The sequence below is a fragment of the Stylophora pistillata genome, chromosome 7 (genome assembly GCF_964205215.1).
Source record: "Stylophora pistillata chromosome 7, jaStyPist1.2, whole genome shotgun sequence".
Lineage (NCBI taxonomy): Eukaryota > Metazoa > Cnidaria > Anthozoa > Scleractinia > Pocilloporidae > Stylophora > Stylophora pistillata.
This window is the reverse complement of record NC_142525.1, coordinates 19,649,816-19,675,497: the sequence shown is the minus strand read 5'-3', so window position 1 is coordinate 19,675,497 and position 25,682 is coordinate 19,649,816. Positions and strand designations below refer to the sequence as shown.

The window sequence follows — 25,682 nt, the reverse complement described above, 5'->3', positions numbered from 1 at the left end:
GTACTTTGTGTTACTCAACATTCAACTTTCCATCATCCAACTGCAACCCAGCTATTAACAAAGGAGCGTAGGCTCACTAAGGTCAAGTACCTCATGTAAGCCTCATAACTTCGTACGAGGTTATCTTGTGAGATGAAAAATGGATGATATCTCGTATTTGCTGGACTGTGTTTATAACATCCTAGCTTAAACAATAGTATGTACCTGACACACTTAGTCCATATGACATCATTCTTCTCTTAACTGTTCTGCAACTTACTCCAAGCATAGTAGCAATCTCTTGCAATTTAAAACCTTGTTTGATTAAATATAGTAATAGTAATTAATATTAGTTTATATCTGACCACTTGCAGCCCAGAGGCTGAATTACGGGTGCAGTGTAAGGTTGAGAACAGACGTCAGCATATCAAGTGCCTCTGACAGCCGCTTCAGTCTATCGATCTCACCTTCCCACCCATCCCACCCCAGGGGAGGACATCCATCACACAGTAATCTCGTGTGTGGGAAATTAACGTCTCCTACCCCAACCCTGCAGGAGACGGGACCTCCATTTATTCGTTCCTTTCCGAGAAGACTAGAATATCTAACCATTTCTTAATGTTATAGAAAGGTAGCAAATTCTTCTCAATTATTTTAAGACCTTAAGTGTTGGTCCGGCCAGGACTCGAACCCTCGACCTCCCACACAACAGTCCAGCGCTCTATCCATTAAGCTAACCAGGAGGCGTTTCATATGAGAGCTGTTCATTTGTTCATATGAGAGCTGTTCTTTGCTTATTACATACGAGGGTTGTCCACATCTACCATCTTGTTGCACGCTTGCGCTATAACCTCCATAAGAATTCTCAGTTCTTTCGATTTCTACCAGCAAACTATGAGCTCTTCCCATATGGTTTCTGTTATGAAATCATCAATGTCTAGATTTACCAACATCCTTTGCAAAAAATCTACTTTACCAACAAGAAGCTGAACATTTCCATGACTGTTATGTATGCCTTGAACATTATTTAAAATGTCTAGGATATTATGAACACAGTCCAGCAAATACGAGATATCGTCCATTTTTCATCTCACAAGATAACCTTGCACGAAGTTATGAGGCTTACATGAGGTACTTGACCTTAGTGAGCCTGCGCTCCTTCGTTAATAGCTGGGTTGCGGTTGGATGATGGAAAGTTGAATGTCGAATAGCGCGAAGTACTGCATGTTGAATATATCAATACCATAAGTACAAAAATATTGCATTGCCACAACTGCGAAGTGGAATTACAAGAAGTACAATGTTTAATACTTGGAAGTTTAATTGTAAAAAAGACAATGTTGAATCAGAAAAAGTTTCATAAGGAATAAAAACTTGAATGTCCAATCGCGAAATAAGGAAGAAAACTAAAAGTACAATGTCAAATCGCAATGTTGAATTTTGGCCCCGATGGGACGCCATACAAGCAGACCCTATGAGGGAACATGCATTATTTGAAAAGAGGACCATATTAACATGTATTGCAATGGCTCAAAAAGTGTAGCATGCAATATTTTAGTTGTGGTTCTTAGGTCTTTGGTATTTTGTCGGTCTTCTGTCTTTTGCTTATAGATATCCCCACTCAGCAAGTGCTATTGAGAATATACTGGGACAGACAAAAAATAAACAAGCGCTCATTCTTGGAAGGTTAATCTGCCTTAGATGATACCAATTACCTCAATATTGAATCCCAAAGCTAAGACAACTGTTTGGGTTTATTTAATTAGATTTATCATAAGGTTGTTAAGATGGTTGATCTGAGAGAGAAGCTAATATACTACATATGATCACATGTACAGTCGTCAACGGCAGCCACTAAAATATTTGAATGGATAAAAAATTACTTCTGAAGAAAGTTGCAAACAGAATTCTGTGACTTACTGCAATTTGAATTCCTCCTTAATAAATAAGCCCTTTGTTCTAGCCAAAAATCTTTCAAAGGCTCAACCAGCCACTAGGGGAATTGATATCATTTCGCTTAGAAGTCCCTGATGACCAGTTGGCTAACTCTTTAAATGGTTTCATTGGCAGTAAATTGCTGGCTGATGCAGCATAGGTCATTTTGCTAATGTATTAGTCACATGCAATTTTAGTGATGTCTCTTTCTAGTTTTGTTTCTTTGAAAAAGGAACATTGTTATGATCAGGATGTAAGATTGGGAGAGATGTCTCAAATCAGGACAGTACAAAATGCAGAACCCCCCTTCTGGATCCCTTTTGGACCCACTTTTGGACCCCCTAACTAGATTAAAAAGGATGAAAACAATAAATACCTGGTGTGACTTAGGAAGTCATCATCAAAGTGGCATTTCATGCTACAAACATTTGCCTTAATTTTCAAAAATAGCTACTGGAAATGTTAATTCTCCCATGTGCTATTGTGGGCGCCATTTTGTTTCTAAGTTAGAGTGGGGACCTCGGCACAAGGCTACAAAACTTCTGGTCTTTTCCTTTTGATCGACCAATCAGATTATTCCACCATTTTGATTGCATCATCTCATGTTCTTGGCTACCACCACTGACCAAAAAATTTGTGGTCATTCGTACACAGAGCTCTGTAGTGAAATGTTGAAGGTAGGTATGTGATTTTTTGCACATTTTGTATGCCATCTCAACATTCCTGAAGCCATCGGTAAACAATCACGACATTTTCTTGCTAAACAATCACACACCTTACTTTCAACATTCCACCATATAGCTCCGTGTATGGTGACCACAATTTTTTTGGTCAGCAGTGGTAGCCAAGGACATGAGGTGATGCAATCAAAATGGTGGAATAATCTGATTGGTCGATCAAAAGGAAAAGACCAGAAGTTTTGTAGCCTTGTGCCGAGGTCCCCACTCTAACTTAGAAACAAAATGGATTCCACGAGAGCACAGGGAGAATTAACACTTCTAGTGGCACTTTTTGAAGATTCAGTCAAATGTTTGAAATGCCACGTTCATGATGACCTCCTAAGTTGTGCCAGGTATTTATTTTTTTCATCCTTTATTAATCTAGTTATAGGGAGGTCCAGAAGGGGGTCCAAAAGGGGGTCCAGAAGGGAGTCCAAAGGGGGGTCCAGAAGGGGGATCCACATTTTGTACTGTCCCGGTCATTAGTGAAATGACTTGTAGAAAAAACAATTGGTTACTCAAAGAGGTAATAATATAATTGTGATCTTAGCAATTAACCAATAGGAACACTCCACTCAAAATCAAGGAAATTTAGCAAGCTGGCCAATAATTCAGTTCTCAAGTGGTACTGAAATGTCATGGCCACCAAAACTTGCTCAAATATGTGGGAATGCAATCAATCAAGTTTCTGCAGAACTAGATGCTTTTCTCTTGACACTCTCTTATATAACTGGCTACACAGCAATCATGCATGCCACACAGGAGGAGGAAGAAATGCCTGAGGCATGAGGAAGATGAGGACTGTAAAGGAATCAGTCATTAAGCCATGAGATATAGTTGAGACAATGAAATCCTTATTACTTCACGTGAATTACGTTCTCTCATTCAGGCAAATTATTTAATCTTAAGGGCGGGTCATGTAAGCAAAGTTTAGGTGTTATTTGACAAAACTGCATTCTAAACTATTTTCAGTTTAGCCAAATCTGTTATCTGAATTTTCGTTTTTGTGAACATTGTCAAGAATACCTAAAGCTAGCAGTGGAAGGATGTCTATTTAATTACATCAACTCTCTTATTGAGAATACCTGAGGCCCACTGCAGCTGGGTGTGTAAAACTGTTGTTTGGGTGAGACTATAGTGTAAATACCAACCCTATAAGTACTTTGATTTTTCATATGCTTTAATTTGCATCGTTCTTAAACTTAAGGGAGTGTTTGAAGATTAAATAATAAGTATTTTTATTTAAAAAGTACGGTGCTCTATATTTTCAAACAATTCACTTCTTTATGTGATAAAAAAAATTATTTCTTGATATCTAAGATGGCAGATGCAACATGGCAGATCCAAGATGGCATACAGATAATAATGAAGATATGTAATGTCTTTGTAGCAATGCCATTTCACTTAGCTATTGGCCATGGATCTGGCCATGAATCTGTTTACTTCGGGTCTGCAAAATCTGCGAGCCAGTGAGCCACGGTGCAAGTCATGTGAGTCACGCAAGCCATTTTTGCAAGTATTTTTTTTCTTTGATTGGTCCAGGGTTGGCGCCCGACTATCACTAAACTATCGTTATAAACCACCCACCCGCCATCTTGAAACCGGAGGTGATCCAGGGGACGAGTATAAACGGTACAACCTGCCTCCCAGGGTACTCTCTCTTTCCCTGGGAAGTTAATTTTAAATTTAGCTACAAAAGGCTCAAAATTGAAATATTTATTTAGTTAAAAGATAACTAACATAGGCTGCACTTTAGGTGGCACACCCATGGGTGCAGTGTAACCCAGTGTTGCTCATGGGTGACTGTAACCCATTTTTTTCTAGAGAGTGCTCCCCTTTAGGTAGTATAAAGACATGCTGGCATTCTCCTTATGACAATGAAATTGTTGTGAGGAAATATTTCCTCAAGTAGCATGGTAGCAAACTGTTGTGTAATTAATGCATTTTTCCAAAGGTTTAGTACTTTTCAGAAGCTTTTTTTGATTCGATTGCACCATGACTATTTCCTTACTGCTACTCCTCAATTGAGCGAAATATCAATGGATCGAATATGAGCCTTCTGTGGGTTCTTAATTTAATGTCCATGGTTGTAATTCGACTTTGTAGATATTTTACAGAATGGATTGGTGGGGGTCTTAGTTTTCGTTAATTTAATTTAATTTTCGTAAATTTAGTTTCCTAAATTTCCTAAATTTACCATTAAAATATTAATTTGACCTAAAACTCAGTGGAAGAGATCGGACAGGAGATAATTTGTCAGATTAGACCTGTTTTGGTTAGAATTTGACTTTATGTTTCAATGGATTTGATTTTAGGGGGTCTTAGATTTTGTAATCTCAAAAACTAAGACGGGTTTTAGGTCTTTGTTTTCAAAGGTCTTAGTTTCCGTAACACCCGGAAAACCTTGCCAATCACGAATAATAATGTTCACATTAAAAAAAGATAATAATAAAACTTAAAAATATAATAAAATTCCAAAAAAATTCCAAAAAAAATAATAACATTAAAGAAAATCCCGTTATGCCATTTTTCATTACGCTGTTACTCGTTATGCTGTTACGCGTTTTACTAACAACCACATTTTGACTGTGGCTTGCATGGCTCACCCCTTGGCTCGCATGGCTCACAGATTAATTTTGTAACACTCATTTACTTCCAGTTGGTGGAAATTTTTGCGAGATAAGAAATTAAATGAAAATATTTCAGAAGTTTATGCTTTAATTTACCTATAAGTATATTTTAGGGTTGCCATGGGAAAAGTCATTGAAACGTAAATGAGTTTTAACTTAAAAGTTCAAAATCCTTCTGGAGGAAACCTCTCTCAATGTCATAAATTAAACTACCCTTAAAGACTGGTGCTTGCAAGAAAAGTGTTAGGCAGTTATTGTTTTCTATTAATTCTGTAGATGTGAGTTGGGTCACTTGAATGTGTGATATAATACCTGTTCAGCTACTTATTAAGCACTTCTATCATACATAATAATAACTAGAGTAAAAGTAGTTTTCAGCAATGCATGGTAGCATTACTCCCCATGAGTGGTACAGAAAGTTCAATTTGGGGTCTGAGTTGGCCCATGGATTATTAGAATAGCAATTGACTGAGTTTGACTGGACTGGACAAGAAATTGTAAAGCTGTTGGTCATGATATGTGGACCTTGATAGCTAGGCTAAGTCTGTATGTCATGACCAGTTCTGCCAAATGTTTTCCAGATTGGCTCACTTACTCAGTCAAAAGTACATATAATTATATTGCAATGAAGTTTTCCTGGTCCCTTTAAAATGAAACTGTCCTTTATATTACTCAAGAATGTAACTCAGTGCTTCTTAACAAAATTGTCCCCAATCACTTACTTTGTAAATCAATTCAGCATTTTTCTGTAGAGAAAAAAAGTATGAATTCAAAACTGAATCTTACCTTTTGATGTGACAGCAACTGTTCTCATGGAGAATGGAAATGCCATCATTCAACTCAGTGTCAAAAACTGAAGTCTAGAAGCTGTCAAATGGCTGTGTTAGGAAAGAAACCTCAGTCAGATTGTCCCAGAGGCTTTTTTTGCAAAGTTCAAATTGCAGGAATTCCAGAGGCTAATATTCCAGATGTAGCAGTGTGTGTACCAGATGATCCTACAAGTATGTTGATATGTGAATAGGAGTGTACGTAGGTCACATGACCCATCATTTTATTTTCCTAGCAGGCTGCTCACACTGCTCTCAAATGTAATCATGTGTGGTCATGTCACTCATCAATAGAGAGGCCAGTTAAAATCTTTGATTACCCACAGGCTTTTTTTTTGGCCGTATATAATTACTTGTTGTCACTTCATTGACTTTCCCAGATTTTTCCTTTGTCAGTGGAGCTTTTTTATTACTATTTTTCCTGTTTTCCCTCATCCCTGTTGAACAGGTCAGGTAGGGTGATACTTTCACTAACTTTTTTTGTCAGTTTGAGGTGGAGCAGGGTGTTAGTTCTTATTGTTATGATCGTTGAAGTTTTGCTTTCCAAGATGTTATTAAAGAAGTTAAAATGCTATGAGCAATGCAGAATGAGTATTTGTTTGGAATTGAAGGTTATGCAAGGTTTCTATTCTTTTGATAATGGCACTGTGGAAAATGTAAAAGTATTCTGATATTGAAGATTGATGGGCAAGGCTAGGATAAACAACATTTATTGACTTTGGGAGTGATGTGACCACACTTGGGTGGAAAGGGGTGGGTACATTTTGCTGACCCCCAGTCCATGGACTACCCTCGATGGACTACCTAAATGGACTACCCATATGGACTACCCATATGGACTACCCTAAATTACCTACCTTCATGCGAGCGAATCAAGTGAAAAGAAGAATTTCATTCTCTTTTGTACCAGACGCGTTCAACCGGCAACAACCTGTTAAAAATAAACTGATCTGTCACTTGATAACTAATAACTCCACCTCAATTTGTCGCCCGCTATATTCCCATGGCTGTTATTAAAGAGAAAACAAAAATGCTTCGAGAATCTACCTGGACTGCTAATGATCGCTCTTGACTGACACACGGTTGGTGTTGTTGTGTAGCTTAGTTTAAGCTTCAATGTACTGCTCTATAATCATCTGAAGATTGCAATCTCCGTGAAAATAACTTCACTGTAGAGCTGGGCCCAGAGATATTTCTTAGAATGTAACTATTTCCTGCTGACATAGCAGGAAATATAGTTACACTTACAGACAAAGAAACTTGCATCCGTGCATGCATTTATTCACACAGACAGTCGTTTCGGCGAAGTCCTTAGACTTGTGAGAACTAACTCCTCAGCTAAAATCTTTCAAAAGAGCTCTTCACAAATTGCTATTTGATATATTAGAAAAGGAGGATGAGTATATTGAAATCCTCACGATTGTTAATGAAGTGGTTCATAAATATGTTACATCCGTTTTTTTTTTCTCCTCCTTGTCTCTATGGATTGTCAGTAAGTGCTGTGTTAATTTGTCGATTGATCATGTATTTGTCTTGTCCCACCACGGCTAGCTTCCCAGCTATTTGCGGGGAATACCTTTTCAATTATGTATTTTGTAATGTGAATAAAGTTGTACTCTAATCTTTCTATGAGAACATCTATAACTTCAAAACATGCCTTTGCGCTGGAGGTTATCCTCACCAGAAAAATCACCTCTGAGTTAAATTTACACAACAGAAGTTGGCTTTGCAAAGGGACAACAAAGTGTGAAAGAAAATTCTGCCTTCATTACCACGTACAACCCTTCTTTGCCAAATTTGAAAAACATCTTAATGAGCAAATGGCATGGAGAAATATACAAGCCCCCCATAATTTCAGAAAATCTCTGGATTCTTTAGAAAGCACTTGTTCCACAAAAGCAAAAATTACTTGAAATTTGTTCACAGCAATGTCTGTAACAGCCAAACCCTTCACACAAGATGAATGAATAAAGAATGAAGAAGAACAGCTGACCAGCGGCATTAAGAAAAGAAAATGGCAACAATCGATCTCTGTTTTTTTAAAGATAGGTAATTTAGGGTAGTACATATGGGTAGTCCATTTAGGTAGTCCATGGACTGGGGGTCAGTGAAATGTACCCACCCAGTGGGGAGGTGGGTTGGTGAGTTGACCTGTCTTGAGGCTGATTTGTTTGGGGGTAAATATGGCAGGATGTGAATGTCAAAGCGATCTTCGCAGTAATGAACACTACTTTAGCAGTAGTGAAAATAAGGCCTGAATAACTGAGTGAACAAGCCAACTGGGAGCTGGTCATTATGTTGGTTTGTAATAAACCTGTGAAGTGACAAATAAATGACTGTCAATATATCTATAAAAATCATGTAAACTGCTGGTTAAGAAATGCATATGAAAGAGAAGATTGTGAAGGTGTAGTCTGATCGTCCGGGTGACAACAGTCCTTCTCAGGACTCTGATGATGACTTCCGCTCAGGTTGTTGAAACGTCAGTCACTAACACCGACAACAGTCCTTCTCAGGACTACACTCACCCGGACGATCAGACTACACCTTCACATGTTACCCCCGGGTTTAAGCCATTTACTGCAAAGAGGAGATTACTGGGAAGATTGCTTTGACATTCATTTCTTAACCTGCAGTTCACAGATATGATTTTAATATATTCACATTTATTTATCACCTCATGGTTTATTACAAACCATCGTAATGAGCAAGTCCCAGTTAACTTGTCAGCTCAGTTAGCAGATCACTGCACTGGTATCGTAGAGGTCATTGGCTCAAATCCTTTACATGCAGGCCTGATTTTTTGGGCCTCATTTTGACAACTGCTCAAGTAGTGTTCATTACTGGGAAGATTGCTTTGATATTCATTTCTTGACCCACAGTTCATATAATTATATTATTTTCACATATTAATTGTCATTTATAGCAGGCTCAGTGTCGGTGTTTTTCACCCATCATTAATGAATTTATATGGTGCTGTGCTGTTATGTTTAATTGTTTCGCAAATACGAACAATACCATGCTTTTCATGTAGTCTGCCAGCAGCTATTAAAGGTTCCAATTCCTATATTGACTTTTAGATGTTGGTGAGGGAAGTGCTATTACAAGAACAACAACTTCACCATCAGCCTCACAATTACAAGGTACTCTAGGTTATCACTAGTAACACTGTTAATGCAGAGTATACATTTTGACTAATATCTAACAAGAAACTCTCACAAAGGAAGTGGAACAATTTGCTGGCCACATAAGGAGACTTAGACTTAGGGTGCAGTACTTTAGAAGCATCTGAAATTGCTAAAGGAAAACCTGGCATTGAATGAGGCCATTGTGCAGATGGATTTGAAGAAAATTACACATGCAAGTTCTTTTGTAACAAATCAGAAGTGGGAGTGGATTAGTGGAATTATTTTGAAGCAGGTCATGACAAAGTTCCTTGTGACGATGTGGGAGGATCTGTTAAGCTCATGCCTGATGAGGCTGCGAGGTAGCAAAAGCACCATTCAGGATATATCTGACTTTTTCTCAAGAATTCAGCATCATAAATCAGCAAGTTCTGTCTCTGTTCCTTTGTGTCACAGGAGAACTGTTGAGTTATAAATCTGCGAGCCAAGGGGCGAGTTGTGCAAGTCATGTGAGCCATGCGAGCCACAGTCAAAATTTTAAGAATTTTTATTTGTTACATTTACATTTATTTGTTACATTTACTCTTTGAAGAACAAATTCATAGAAAAGCAAGGCATCAGGGCAATCGATCGTTTCAAACTGATCAAATCCTAAGCAATCTTTTCACATCTCCGTGCAGATCCTGAATGAAATCAACCAAAAATGTCCATAAAAAATCAATTACTCACATCGAACTGATAATTTTTCAAGTACTGAAAGATGACAGCAGTCAATGTTGATGGACTAAATCTGATTTGAGAATAAGCGGCATAGTAGAAGCATTTATTGTCAGCTGGTGGGTCGAATGCCACCTCGAAACCAGCTTCTGCTACTCTGGTGGCGAGTTTTGAAGAAAGACTTGTCTGAGGGAAGAGACAATCACAAGCAGCACTCAGTCAACTGACAGAGTTTTGATAACTCTGATTCACTAAAGAGCAAAGCTGTTAAAATTATGCGATTTACTCACCATTCTTGACGCCAATACACGGCGTTGCCGTGGAAGTATACTGTCCTCTTTTCTCTTCAATAATTTTCCAAGTGGATATCACTGAATAACAGGAGTCCACTCAACTATCCATTCGAGTAGCCGGGTAGGGCAGTGGAGCCATATCTTTTTCTCAGAAAACTTTTTTGCTTAAGTCTTGAACCTTAATAAATTTGTGTCGCATTGTTTTTATTTTTTGCAGATCCTGAGCAATCTGAATATATAAAATTTTCTCTAAATAACAAAAATATGAAAAAATGAAAAACATTAGTCCAACTCAGGACAGCCATTTGTATGATGCAAGACTTTGCACAATGTACAGATGTTTAGAGCAATGTTCATATTTGATGCATCAGCAATAGTTCTGGCAACCGAAGCAAGATTAGGATTTTTTTGGGGAATATTTCAATTTTAAGCTGTTTTGTAGCTAAATTTAAAATTAATTTCCCAGGGCAAGAGTACTCTGGGAGCGAGGCTGTACCATTTATGCTCGTGCCCAGGATCATCTCTGCTTTCAAGATGGCGGGCAGGTGGTTAGTGATAGTCGGGCTTGAAATGGTCCACGACCTCCCAGACCCTGGACCAATCAAAGAAAAAAAATACTCACAAAAATGGCTCGCACCGTGGCTCGCTGGCTCACAGATTTTGCAGACCCAAACTGTCTTCATAACGTAATTGGAAATTGAGCTCTTTGGAGATATTATACCTGCTAACAGTGTCTTTCCAAATTATGTTGTAGATAACATACCAGTACAGTGCTCATTACCTCGCAGTGAAGGTCCATGCAGGGCTGCATTTCAGCGTTGGTATTACAATAAGGAAAGGAAAAAGTGTATGACATTTTCGTATGGTGGATGTGAGGGAAATACCAACAACTTTTACACTAAATCTGCCTGCAAGGTTTTTTGCATGCAACAAAACAGAAGTAAGTTTGTTGTCTTGAAATACCTTCAACAAGAAAAAGTGTTTGTTTTAACTTAGTTCGACTGAAAGGGCCATGTCAATCGTTAGGCACCCCAACTACAAAAACAAGGATGGTATATTTTGGCAACAATTTCTGATTCAATCTGCCCACTAACAACAGTCTATGTTCTAGACAAGTTATATTGAGAGAGATGAATTAAGAAAGAGATGGGGCAACAAAGACTTACAATTGTAATTTCCCATCTGTGAATCCAGAATAAAATTATGTGCTAAAGTATGCAGCCCGAGATTATATGCTTTTACCAGTTAGAGCTGGTTAATTGAACAAAGTTAAGCTGCTGTTTAACAATTTGCATCCCAAACAATCCCCGATCTCGCTGGACCTTTCATTGTAACATTTATTTTTGTGAACAGTGTCAAGAGTATGGTGTTAAATCCCACCAGTGGAAGAACTTACTTTAAAGTGCACCTAAACCCCCAAATTTTTTTTGGCTTAGTGAAATAAGCGTATTTTTTGGAGTATTTCTGGGCAAAAATTATTTTATTTGCTCAAATCTTCAATTTTCTGTGCCCAATCAAAATAAGGAAAATCAGTCGCCATCTTGGCTCACAACTGAGTTTAAAGAGGAATGGTTCTAGCAGGAAATGTGACGTCAAATCGAGAACATGAAAGTCCGCATTTCACAAATTTTCACTTGTTTGGGAAGGTTGTCATCGATATTGTCCGAAATATGCCAAGGAATGTATGAGGAATGTATGAAGCACGATACCCTCTTACAAATTTCGCACGTTGCTACATCCTCCTACAACACACTTGGTCAGCATATTTTTGGACAATATCGACAACAATCTTCCCAAACAAGTGAAAATGTGTGAAATGCGGACTTTCATGTTCTCGATTTGAGGTCACATTACCCGCTAGAGCCATTCCTCTTTAAACTCGGTCGTGAGCCAAGATGGCGGCTGATTTTCCGCATTCTGACTGGGCACAGAATATTGAAGATTTGAGCATATAAAAAAATTTTTGCACAGAAATACTCGAAAAAATACACTTATTTCGTTAAGCGGAAAAAAATTTTTGGGTTTAGGTGCACTTTAAGGATCTCCTCTATCTAGTGCTTCTGCATTTCTGCCTCATGTGTTATGAACCAAACATGAGGCATGTACACTGGCAAAGAATACTGGATAGACTGCCAGTGCATATGCATGACCTTTGATATGGTGTGACCAAATCAGTCAACCTTGAATTCAAATCAAAACTTCAGCTTTTAATTGAAAACTTATATGTTGTTGGCAGATCAAGTTCAAATCAAAACTTGATTATTAAACTTATTGATAATAAGGGAATTATTGAATTTGGTTTAGAATGATATCATGAATTATCAAATCTTGTGTCTGTGTTGTTAATCAAACCTTAGCATGCATGGTTTTGATAACTCATGATATCATGCTCAACCTCATTCAATAGTCGTTAATAGATTTCAAGGAAGAGGGAAGGTCGAGTTACCCATATAATGAAGAATGTTGCTTGAATCAAGCAAAAGGTTTTTACCAGTTTTTGCAATATCGTAGTTGTGCCAGTAATCGAAAATAGCTAGATGATATGTGGTGTTTGTAGTTCTCAAAATTTCAAGCATTTTTTCTGGTGACTTTGCAGTGGTTAGATCTATGATAAAATCCAATTGGTTGTGCTAAAGAGGTAGCCTTGGAACCAATGACTTACAGGACTTTTTATGAAAGCCTTGACTTGGGAGGTCTATTGTACAATTTTCTGCAAGGAAACCACAATATTTTTCTGCCTCTGTGACTTCTCTGTCATTAGCTTTTACAATTACTGCATGCCATGCTCAAATGCATGGTGTTATATTTCAAATGGCTGACTGACAAATAATGCCCCCTTTGTCACATATTACTGGTAGTTATATTTAATTTGATTCGTTGTTCACTAGATGTATCTATCTTTTATAGGCTCTGCACAAGACATTAATCACAAGCCTTCTCAAGAAATTGATAAACATCATACAACAGGTAGGCACAAGCTTCTTTCTTCCTGTTAGTTCTGCTACATATTGGGGCTATCTATTGGATTTTGAAGTAAAGATTGATTGGCATCTTTGACATTGGTATAGTTGTATTATAAGATCATTTTCCAAAGCATAAGGAGCAGCTTTTGCAACTTTTGACATTTGTGGAATTTAACAAAAATAGGGACCAAAAACAGAAGTTAAGAGATCAGTTGAAATGGAGTCTTGCTTGTTAAGAGAGATTTCATATACATAATTTGAAACCATTTCTGAAGGTTATAGTTTATTGTGTAAACACTAATGAAATACTAGGTGAGCTTTCATGGGAAAACATAATGTCTTTACAATTGTGAAGGAAACATTTTATCTTCACACATAAAGGTATGTGCAGCATTGCTCCATGAACTAAGTTTATGAAGGTGGAACACATGAAATGTAGGCACACATAGGGCTATAAACAGCCCAAGGAAGAGGCAGGTCCAGTTGCAGTGACTGCAGACAAAGGTCAGGAGAAAGTTTGATGTCACAGTGTCTCTATCATTATCAATGGAGAAGGCCCTGGGTTAGACTACAGCTTGGGTGGACAACCAGCAAAGGCCCAGTATTTGACAGACGCCAAGGGTCCTTGTAACATTTCTTCAGTGCTGTCCTGACACAGTTGGAAATTTGCCAGACAAGACAATCTTGGAGGGGATACACCGCATGGGATACAGGCAGACACCCTCCCTGGGGTAACTATGACTTCAGCAGGAGAGCCTTGATGCTTGTTACATCTGCCTGTTCTTGGAGTTCAACACTGGTGATGAAGTTACACCATTCCAAGGATAATAAAGATAATACCGAGACAGCACTGGTTGAAGCTCATAAGGAGTCATGAATGGTGACAAGCTGTATGGGATGGCAGTGAGGACAACAGGTCCTTACAGATTAAGTTTGGTGCTCCTTTTGAGGTATTTGTTGCTCCACGCTGATTTTGTAAGTCTGCCAAAGGTACAGTTCACCTTTGTCTGTTGTTAATTTCCCTGTCAATCTTGCCATGTGGTGAAATGGTACACACCAGGTAGGTGAACAGACTTGCCATTTGTGATGTGAGGAGGGCAAACTCTTCCTGGGGCAACAAAAGTTGCATCATTAGCAAAGATGAGATAGCAGGTCAGTTGCTCCCAGGGTCTTTGTGTGGGCCAGTGTTCATCTTGTGTTGAACAAGTTGCCATTAAGACAGTATCTGAAGTAAACACCATCCTCATTGTCTGGAGATACAGTAGCCTGCTCAAGTATCATATCAAAGAAGATTGTGATGAGATTTAGAGTCAGGATGCAACCCTGCTTAACTCCACTGACAGCTGAGAAGAGCTTGGAAAGGCTACTGTAGAGTCTGACTTGGCCTCTTCGATTTTTGTACAACCCCAACCTTAATTAGCTCTGAAGCCACATTGGCTCTTTTGGAGGTGGTGGTCAGTGATCATACATACTAGTTTGTTCAAGAGTGTCCTTGGAAATATTTTACCTTTAATGGAGACCAGGGTAATTCCCCAATAGTTGAAGCAGTCAGACTTTTCTTCTTTTCTAACTACAGATTCCGGGAAATGTCTTGCCCATCTTTGCAGCATGGACTCTGAATCTGGAATGAGGGGCCATGTACCCCCTTTGGGGCTTTGTAGATACCCCTTGTATTGCTGGTTTCTGCACAAATCTGAGTTCTCTGTTTCAGGCATGCTTACCACTTCCTTTGGATCTTACTGAGCTCATGTTTGAGGTTGCTGCATGCAAGACAGAAGGAAGCTTTTTTTCATAGGGCAACACCTTTGCTAAGTGAGTCGGATGAATGGCTCTCTTCATTGGTAGCAGTTCTTGAATTTTTCTTGATGCTGTCATCTTCTGTTCCTCTTTGTAGAGAGCTGAAGGACTTTTCCAGAAGTCTAGAGAACTGTACTTTTCACTTAAACCAAAAGCATTTTACGAGAGGGATCACTGAAGGGGCTTGAATCTACAAACCTCAATTGTAGGCCTGTCTGGAAGTCAGCTTCCCCTTAAGCTAACTTTAAGCTGCCAATCTTGAACTTTTTCCCATGGACACCTCCTTGTTTAGGTTTAGGTTTGAGTTGAAGCTTGCAGTGAACAAGTCAATGGTGAGTGTGTCATTTGGCACTGGGCATTACTCTGGTGTATAGGACATTTTTTAGGTCACACTGTTACATTGGGATGTAATCAATGAGGTGCCAATGTTAACACTGAGGATGCATCCAGGATATTTTCAGGTTTTTCACTGGAAGATAGAGGAAGTAATAGTGAGTTGCTGTTTCACACAGAATTCAAACAACAACTACCCATTGTCACTGCAGTGTCCTCTACAGACTTAACCAATTACTTTTCAGATTTCTAAATCTCAACCCCCTCTGAAGTTGCCAAAGATTATGATTTTAACTTCTGCTGTGGTTCTAGGCAGGAGATTCAGTAGAAGTTTTCCTTTTCTGAAGGATCACCTTCAAGTATTGAGTCAGTTTGCTAGACATAACGTCTCGTAGTCACGTTCGACGCACTAAAAACTACTATAAAACGAATACAAGAATTGTAAAAACGTGTAAAATGGTATATAAAAGTCACTTGTAAAAATGTAGCGGAATTCCAAATCGATTTCGATCAATTACGATCCTCATCAGTAGTACTCCGCCATGTTTAAAATACTCATAAATAATTGTTCATATAAGTGACACTGAAATGTCCACACTTCTTCCAGGCTTCATGTAAGCGGTCATGATGTATCAATCACAGCTCGTGGGATTTGAAAAAAGTTCCATTCGTTCTTGGAGTTCATAAGCGAGTCTTCGTTCACATTATTTATCCTCACTCCTTCAGTTATTTGTCTCAGCATCGCGTCATTGTGATAAACCCCCGTCACATCCATTCGGAACTGCTTTACCTCTCTATTGTGTTTCTCTTTACAGTGTTTCCACAATGCAGATCGTTCTTCCTTATTGTTAAGTGATTTCGTATGCTCTTTCCCTCTGGTATACGCGCTCCTGGCTGTTTCCCCTACGTATACGCTGTTACACTGGATACACTTAATCTCATACGTCACACTTTCTCTATCACACGGTCCTTTTCCACCTGTGCTACACACTGGGCAGTCTTCTCGTCCACACTGCAGCAAGGTTTCAATATTAAAGTGGTGGAGAAAGCCGGAATCGCCATTAAACGACTACTCCAAAAGTCCGACCCATTTAAACCGCGACAGTGTGGACGAGAAGACTGCCCAGTGTGTAGCACAGGTGGAAAAGGACCGTGTGATAGAGAAAGTGTGACGTATGAGATTAAGTGTATCCAGTGTAACAGCGTATACGTAGGGGAAACAGCCAGGAGCGCGTATACCAGAGGGAAAGAGCATACGAAATCACTTAACAATAAGGAAGAACGATCTGCATTGTGGAAACACTGTAAAGAGAAACACAATAGAGAGGTAAAGCAGTTCCGAATGGATGTGACGGGGGTTTATCACAATGACGCGATGCTGAGACAAATAACTGAAGGAGTGAGGATAAATAATGTGAACGAAGACTCGCTTATGAACTCCAAGAACGAATGGAACTTTTTTCAAATCCCACGAGCTGTGATTGATACATCATGACCGCTTACATGAAGCCTGGAAGAAGTGTGGACATTTCAGAGTCACTTATATGAACAATTATTTATGAGTATTTTAAACATGGCGGAGTACTACTGATGAGGATCGTAATTGATCGAAATCGATTTGGAATTCCGCTACATTTTTACAAGTGACTTTTATATACCATTTTACACGTTTTTACAATTCTTGTATTCGTTTTATAGTAGTTTTTAGTGCGTCGAACGTGACTACGAGACGTTATGTCTAGCAAACTGACTCAATTATCGAACACGTTCCTGGCCTCGGCCCACAAAATTTCATCACACCTTCAAGTATCAGAGAGCAAATGCCTAAAAGTATGGCATTATGCTGGTCTTAGTGGAATGCTTGTGAAAATGATATGGTCAGAGTGACCTCTCCATAGGCTTTTAAGCTTGGACGAAATAGAGGTTCTGACCATTAAGCCTATCCCACGACATCTCTCTTTCAGTGATTTGCGAGACCAATATAAGCTCTATCCAGCCCCCTGCTGTAGGAGCTGCTTACCCCACGGAAGCTGACTTTGCTGAGAGTAGTTATGTTGATATCCAATCTGGACAATGTGTGTGTAATGAGAGCAGAAGAACTTTGTGGACAACTGCTGTCAGCTTCAAGTATAATTATCCAGCATGCCAGTTTCATAGCTTTTGTACTGTTGCAGATGGGTGCATACCTTTCTACATATATACAAACTTTGTTACTTTGACAATGATGAACTGCTTCAGGAGATGCTCATGGACTATAGCAAGCCAACTGGCAATAAAAAAGGTAGGCTGTGTTTAGACCACCTTTTCCAGGCCCCTGTTTATGTGGAGCAATTGGGGTTGTCCCTAGAAAAGGTGGCTTTGCCATTGAGGGTGTTGTGGAATGATGTCACTGTCTCTAGGTTCAACATCAGACAACTGAAAACCTGAACTGCTTGCATGCAGGATGGGACTATGGCTGTTAGTGTCAACTGCTGTTTTTGCCCTTTTCCTGTTGCTAAATGGTTTGGAGAAGTTGGTGGACAGGGTTGTGGATGTATCCATGGAACCTTTGTGATGTAGTGTTTAGGCAAGGAGTAGTGTGCACCGAACTAACCTCACCCTTTAAGACCCAAAGGTTCATCTGCTATGGCCTAGCAAGCTGTGAATTGCTATAAGACAATGCAGCATAACGTCATTTTAGTTTGGATATAGAAAAACTAGTCAAAATGAAGCAATGAACATCTCATCCAGATCATTAATGGTTATTACCATACAGAACTGTTTTAATGTCTTATTTGCAACCTGCAAATGTTGATAACCAGTATAGGCTTATTATAAACAATAATCAAGTCTCTAAAACATATGTTCTAAGAGGGTACTAGCTAACTTGTTGTGGTGTTTATAATAATATTCCTCAAGATGGGTCTCTTGGTAGAATTCTAGATCAAGATTCAAACATTCAAGTTTAGGTCATTTATAAATTCCTACATGCTCATGGCCAGTTGGAAACAACAATGCTTCTTTTAAAGTTATTTTCACCATGGGCAGTAAGAAACAACATGTTAATTATCCTTAAAGGGGTCCACCATGACTGCTTTGTAGTGTGCCAGTAACATTGCTGCAGGTATTGTTGATGATGTTTACAAAGTAAAACAGATATTGAAGATGATGGGTACACATGGCAGTAGTTGATGGTTTAGTGAAACTATGCTTTTCCCTTTATGCAGAACGACCTAATCAAATGTGGAAGGAAGTCTGTTACTTGCCTCAAGTTGCAGGGCCTTGTCGTGCTTCCTTTCCCCGCTGGTATTTTAGCTCAAATAGCAAGAAATGCTTGAAATTCACATATGGTGGCTGTAAAGGCAATATGAACAATTTTTACAAGAAGGTAGACTGCAAGAAATACTGTATGAGGAAAAGAGAGAAAACCCGTGCTAGGGTTGCAATTTGGTATGGAGCACTTAAAAGACGCTCTACTAACCTCAGAAAATTAAGCCACGGCTAGTTGTTGAACTGCATAAAATGGATGTTCCCTCAGTCATAGGAGACATGAAGAACATTATTACGTCAAAGGACTGAAGCAGACCATATCAATCTTATGCCTTTGAAGACTTGTGCAGACCTTGTATATGAAATGGCATCAGCTATTAACTAGCTACATCCTAGTGAGAAAGGGTTCTCAGACAATTGTAACCTATAGAAGCTGTTTGGGCTCACTTAGACCGTACTTGGAGTTGATATATAAAGACATTGCATTTGGATTTAAGTAATTTGCAGGATGTTGCTAAATGACTCTTATTCAATTATGCATTATGCAAATTGATTACACATGCTAGGTACACTGTGCTGATTACATAAGATTTATCGCTGGAAGGTCCTTAGCTAAACTCTGGGGACAACTGCAAGATTGCTTTTAAATGGTAAATACAATGGAGTCAGTACAGTAGTTTGGAAATAACACAGCTGGAAAGACATACTTTTGGTAAATTCCTGAGCAAGATGCATTCAATGCATGAACAATAAATACTGTATGTTTTAACATTATTATCGGCCAACTTACTGACCAAAGTAGACAAGGAAAATGAAGCTGACTGTTGTATAGTTTTGCTGTACTTCAGAGCTAAATTATAACACCGATATGTTTGTATTTGTTAATTAAAAGGAAATTCTTAAATCATTTCCACTCATCTTACACCAGCAATATACTTACAGGGGACAGAGTGAAAAAGTGTTACAAGACACTGTAGACACTTGAATTCTTGTGGAGGATAGGAAAAGGTCATACTAACATATAGAATGAATATAATTGGTACTCAAATCATAGAATGCATACTCATCTCTATGATGGTAGTGTAAATTTACATAGCAAGTCAATTTTAGGGCAACTCCACCATTTCCATTGCGGACAATGATGCAGAATGGTACTGATTTATCTCCCTTCATTAATCAAAAGTAATGAATGATAAAAATCCAAAATATTACAAATCAGCGAGAACAATAGTCCATTTTACAGTGTGTGCTTGGTTGCCAAGCCTTTGAATGGGAGTGAGACTAGGGTTGACCTTGTTATGATACGGACCTTGTTACGATACAAACCTTGCTGCCTTTCAAATGTTAACCCTTTTTGTTATCATGCTAAGTAGATACAGGTCTCTATCACAACAAGGTCACCTTCAGCCTCACTCTGAATCAAAGGCTTGACAACTAAGTACACAACTGTAAAATGGCCTATTAATTTGTTTTTAGACAAAGAGGTGTTAAGTCAATAACAAGAGTTGTGCTCTTTTGAGATCCTTAACGAGAAATGTTGAATGCAGCAGTTATGTTATTAGAATATTCAAGTTTTCACCATGTGAAATATCAGCATTGTTACACTTCAATGAGAGATTTTATACTTCCCATGTAGAATCTGGTACAACATTTTATCATGGTAATCTTTGACTACCAGTATACATGATATCTTTGTTTCAATTAAACAGTTATCTTATTACATTATGTGTGTCAATTAGAAAGTACATATCAGATAAGCTAATTTCAATCATTTTGAAAAATAAATGCAATTTTATTGCTGTTTTGCCAAACTATAACTATCACATATTAATTTGGATATATCAACAAAGTTGAAATGGTAAATTGGCCACCGTAACAATTAACTATCACAAACTTACAAGCTGCTTTAGTTGTGAGGGATTCACACATTTCTGAAGAAACTAAGAGTATTTTTTTCTTGCCCCAACAGTTTCTTCATTGTCTTCAACCTCAGTCTATAGCTTGTCATCTTCTACCTCTGCCCCAGTTGTCACAGGTGAGAACAAAAACCTCCTGCACTAGCTTTCTCTAGGAATTGCTCTTTTGCCTCAAAAATACAGCTTATAAGTTTGTGACAGTCAAGCTAATGATTTTATTTTATGCATGGTTAACATTAAAAAAAGGTACCAGATAGATGGTGGTATTAAACTTTTACTTGTTGGTAGCAGAGTGGACGAACCTTGAACTAAGGGGGGAAGGGGCTGGTTTTTTCTGTGTGTAGCTGCCAGCTTTTTTACCTTCTGTGATTTTTTTTACCCAAAATAAGGGGAGAGCCCGGGCTACCCATGTCAAAATACAAGTACCTTAAAGTGAATATTACAACAATAATCAAACAACAATGTCAAATAAATACATATCAAAAGAGATATTTAGCAATTATTGTTATTTCCATGAAAGGTTCTACATTTACATTACAACTGAAAAATACTTTAATTTGTAATCCAAACTTTTCATTGTATACTTCTAGTCTGCAAGCATATAACTGTAAAGATTTCAAGGACTTAATAATTTCACCCCTCATAGTTTCAATTATATGGTAAGCCCTGATGTACATAGCATAAGGAATGACTAGAGAATTAAATCATCATTACCAGAATATTGATAATATTGATATTCCCGGATGTATACAAAACATGGACTGGGGTCCATGGACCACCCCTAATTTTTGAAAAGGAGATCGCCCCTGTTAATATAAACATTTACCAGAGGTCAGGGTATGAAAAACACGGACTCGTATTTTCGCGCCCCCATAAATGGGAAGACCGTAAACTCGTTTTGAGATGCAGAAGATCGAGTGCATTTCTACCCCCAATATTTTCATTCCAACACTTCCAAATTGCAATTTGATCGGGAAGACACCCCTACCCTGCTTATTATACTCTATCTTGCATAAAAATAAGCTGATTTATTTTATAAGCGAAGTTTACCCTACTAACACAAATTTGTAATCAAGGTATATTGATGAAAAAGTTTAATGGATAGCTTGTAATTTTAATGAGAGAGCACAGAATCATTTAGTTTCCAACTATTAAATGAAGTGTAACCTTGGAGGGGGTAGGTTGCCGGATAACATAAACTCGCTCCAGCCCCTTCGCGCTCCCTCATCCAAGATGGCAGCTGCCTTGAAATGATCCAAAGGTCAATTGAGTATTTATTGCTTGTACTCACAAAGTATGCGAGCTATGTACAGTCGCAAGACTTTGTTGTACTACCCTCCATGTTTCCCACTTGTACGACAAAACTCAGTTCCGGTGGGGTGCATAGGGGTGGTCCATGGACCCCGGTCCATGTTTTGTATACATCCGATATTCCCAATTTAAGTATTGAGATTTTTAGGGTAGATGATTGTAAGTTTATATGGGTTGTGTACTACTTTACTTTTGAATGTGCAAGGTTTTGAAATTGCGTCTCAATCATGCCTCAGGGGTAAAAGAAAATGGAAATAAGCACAAATTTTTCACATGTCGGCAAGTTTGTTGTTGTTATTCAAATAAAGAAATGAGTTCACTAGAGTTTGATGCTTTATCAAACTCATGGGTTTGATATTGCATGAAACCCACAGGTTTGATATTGTATGAAACTCATTCCAGTATTTCACCGGGGTTTCAAACCCCACGCACATGACAAAATCGGCTTGTCTTGGTTGAATGATCACCATATGAATTATTAATGACTCTGGTTGGAAGAGAGAAGCCTATCCATGTCCTTTTTTAGGTGGATAATTAACCAAAAAAAATTAATCTGGAATAATGAATTATTAAAAACCTGGTGATATAACAGGAAGAAAATCACAGAAACAAAGTGTAGATTTGTCTCAAATATGAATGAAGACCAAATTCTTAGTGGAAATGATGAAACAGTGAAAACTAAATCACTTACTGAAATACTAATTTTTCCTATGAAGACAGGTTGATATCAAAAGGGGTTGTGTTTTTCACTCTTGTACAACAGTGTACAAAATACTAAAATATTGGCTCATTAATTTTGCTGTTGACCAATCTCAAGCACTTGCTCTATGATGACCAAGACATAAATCCTAAGTTTGACATTTCGACTGGAATTGAGTTAGTTTTGAGCAGGCAAATACAGCATGTTCTCAGATTATTTTTACAAGGTGCTTCAGAGTGATTACATTGTAAATCTTTAAATGTCGAGACAGCAGAGAGCAAATCGTTATCTTCAAGAAGAGTACAACATTTTTTAATTTCGAAGACATGTTTCGATGTTACGAACATCATCGTCACCCTTACCAAAATTAAGTACACTTTTAGTATACTACTTCTGTAATCAAAGTGTACTGCAAAAAATATACACAAAGTATACTTTCAGTAGACTTGAAGTATAGTTTACAGAGCTACTAAAAGTATACTTGTAATATACTTGTTCCCACCTGAAATTGGAACACCCAAAAGTATATTTGAAGTATACTTGAAAGGTACTGACAATTTTGCAGTGCACTTCAAGCATGCCTCACGAGTAAAACCACTAGTGGCAAACTGACTAGTACAGTATACTTTTAAAAGTATACTTTAAGTATACTTAGAATGTATTCAAGAATGGTAGTGTACTTAAAGTGAATGGTAGTGTACTTAAAGTGTACTTCCCTTGCAAACTGGATCGTGGAATTCCCAAAAAACCTAAAAATTCCCAAAAAAGCCTAGAAATTCCCAAAAACTCTATGTTTATAGCCAACAGGACTTGGAATTCCAAAGAATTTCTGGGAATTCTAAGGAATATTCCTAGGAATTCTAACTCAGAGCACCAATGACTTCCCTGAAATACTGTGAATCTAAAAACTTGCTATAAATTCCAAGGAATTTTTAGGAATTTCTAGCAATGTTTAAGAATTACTGGGAACTTTAGGAAAACTTCAAGGCAACTTATATCAAATAAACGCAGGCATTAACTCCCAACTAAAAATTCAAGTTGTCAATGAAATTTATTTACATGCACCATCAGTGTGAAATACTTATTCATGCCCTTATTTCGTCAAAGTTGGATTATTGTAACGTTCTTCTATCTGGCCTACAGCAGTGACAAATTAATAGACTACAACATGTGCAAAATTCAGCTGCCTGCCTGCTCACAGCCACCAGCAGATATGATCACATTACGCCTATACTTAGAAGCCTCCATTGGCTGCCTGTATCCGCCTATATTGATTTTAAGATACTTCTTCTCGTTTTAAAGTATTAATGGTCTGAGTCCTTTGTATCTTAGTGAAATGTTAAGACCGTACGTTCCAAATAGAAACCTAAGATCTTCTAAGAAAAAACTCTTAATGGTACCTACATGCAATCTTAAAACATATGAATATAGAGCGTTCTCTCATGGAGCTCCTACTCTGTGGAACGCCTTGCTGGATGATATTTGACAAGTAGACCTTTTGACAACATTTAAGTCTAAACTTAAAACCCACTTATTTAGGCAGTTGTAGTTTTTGCTTTCATTTATTTTTCACTAGTCTTTTATATCACTTTAATTCTTAATTGACTACATTTTTCTTTCACTATTATTGTAAAGTGCTGCTGGATCTTTGAGAAGTGTTGCACTATATAAGTTAGGTATTATTATTATTATTATAACTCAGGTTTACATGTTAATTATTATTTTGCTGTTGTATATTATATTAACATCAACTTGTAGTAATATTAGGATGAAATTTCTTTTTCTTTTCTTAAAAACTTTCTAAAAGTTATCCTCAATTATAACTTTTCATTTAAAATAGTCCTTGTGAATCAGTAAATTTGGTTTGACACAAATTGTGAATAAAATCTCAGTGTTGATTCCTTCTCATGAAATGCAATAACTTGGGTTATGTTTATTGCAATAAATACTATTAGTCAAAAAATAGTCTTTAAGGAATCATTTCATTTGGGATGATGATACAAATTATATTTTATCCTTTCCTCCCTGAGTCAGGCTTTGACTTAATTTAATGTTGTTGTAACTTCTTTGGATAAAACTCTTGTGTGCTAAAATTCAAATGTAAGCTGTCAAGCAGCATCTTCATGCTCTGCTGTTTTTTTTTTGTTGATTCTGCCAGTTGAGATTTCTTCTCAATTTTGACTGAACACTCTTGGGAGAGAAGGGCTTAATTACAGTTAAATAATTGATTTTTTCATTAAATTCTGGTTGTAACTGTAATAATTAGTTCAATGAAGTTATCCCAAACTGCAGACTAAGCAGCTGTTTGTCTTTTTCTGCTGGGCTCACAGCTTGCCCAACATGACTAAAATAATTCCGAAACCTTTAGCTCACTGATAGATTTATTTCATTGTAAAGCGTACGCTTAAGGCATGCTTGTGGCATGCAAGTGACCGATTCGATTCTCTGGTTTAATCACGTATCAAATATCACAATTTGTACTCACCGCAAACTTTCAGAATCCATAGCTTTATAAATGGCTGCTCGACCCTTGTAGCGGCCAGTTGATAATTGTTGTCCCTTCTTTTAACTTCACGGCGCCAACGACTTGCTTTTCATAACAACACTCACTCTATTCTCGTTTTCCCATTGAACAACTGTAAAACCCATCTTTAGAGATGTCATATCAAGCAAAACAGTCGAGAAAAGAAATAATTTAACGCACGAGCGATCATTGGATGAAAAGTACATTCAAAGATGAGCGCCAAACGGAATTTTCTGTGTTTCCAATCACGGGTAAGATCACGTGGATATTTTGGGAATTGTCATTGGCTTGTAAAGAGAATCCGCTGGCTTACGTGATTGCAGTCTTAAGAGAACGCGCATTAGGTTCGATAGTAGTTTGATAGACGATGTTGACGATGGTCTTACGTGAGATCCATGTTTTGAAGATGATCTAAATAATGATGTGAACTCTGACTTTACGTAGAAATAATCGAGAAGAATCGAACGTACTGCAAATGCAAGATTTATGGCCGAAAGCTGTCGAAGAAACAAAGACTCGAAACCCTGACTAGAGTTATGTTCACGGCAAAGGTGAGAAACAACAGAAGGCAATCACAATTTCGAATGTGCATGATTATAAACGTGTTACCCTCATCATCAGAACAGATGAATACCACCTTAGGAAGCATAAGAGCTAACTTGAC

General features: G+C 37.9%; 1 protein-coding gene and 2 long non-coding RNA genes across 7 annotated transcripts in view; 2 read left to right on the top strand and 1 right to left on the bottom strand.

Annotated features, from left to right (window-relative positions):
• Window positions 1-25,682, top strand: part of LOC111330856 (uncharacterized) — a 53,507-nt gene that overhangs the window by 8,804 nt on the left and 19,021 nt on the right. For all 5 annotated transcript variants that reach the window (XM_022935821.2, XM_088728976.1, XM_088728978.1 and 2 more), the window contains 5 exons: window positions 6,065-6,264; window positions 9,171-9,233; window positions 10,980-11,165; window positions 13,133-13,192; window positions 20,537-20,602. In XM_022935821.2, coding sequence (XP_022791556.1) covers window positions 6,065-6,264; window positions 9,171-9,233; window positions 10,980-11,165; window positions 13,133-13,192; window positions 20,537-20,602 — 575 coding nt within the window. The remainder of the gene's footprint in view (window positions 1-6,064; window positions 6,265-9,170; window positions 9,234-10,979; window positions 11,166-13,132; window positions 13,193-20,536; window positions 20,603-25,682) is intronic.
• Window positions 9,745-10,984, bottom strand: LOC148726980 (uncharacterized). The gene is made up of 2 exons (XR_015990140.1): window positions 10,223-10,984; window positions 9,745-10,118 (listed from the first exon to the last, which is right to left on the bottom strand). It is a non-coding gene; the product is annotated as an uncharacterized LOC148726980 (long non-coding RNA).
• LOC111330857 (uncharacterized) overlaps window positions 25,231-25,682 on the top strand; it is a 942-nt gene continuing 490 nt past the window's right edge. Inside the window, exons 1-2 of the long non-coding RNA XR_002694854.2 lie at window positions 25,231-25,569; window positions 25,640-25,682. The exon at window positions 25,640-25,682 is cut by the window's right edge and continues 490 nt beyond it. This is a non-coding gene — a long non-coding RNA (uncharacterized LOC111330857). The remainder of the gene's footprint in view (window positions 25,570-25,639) is intronic.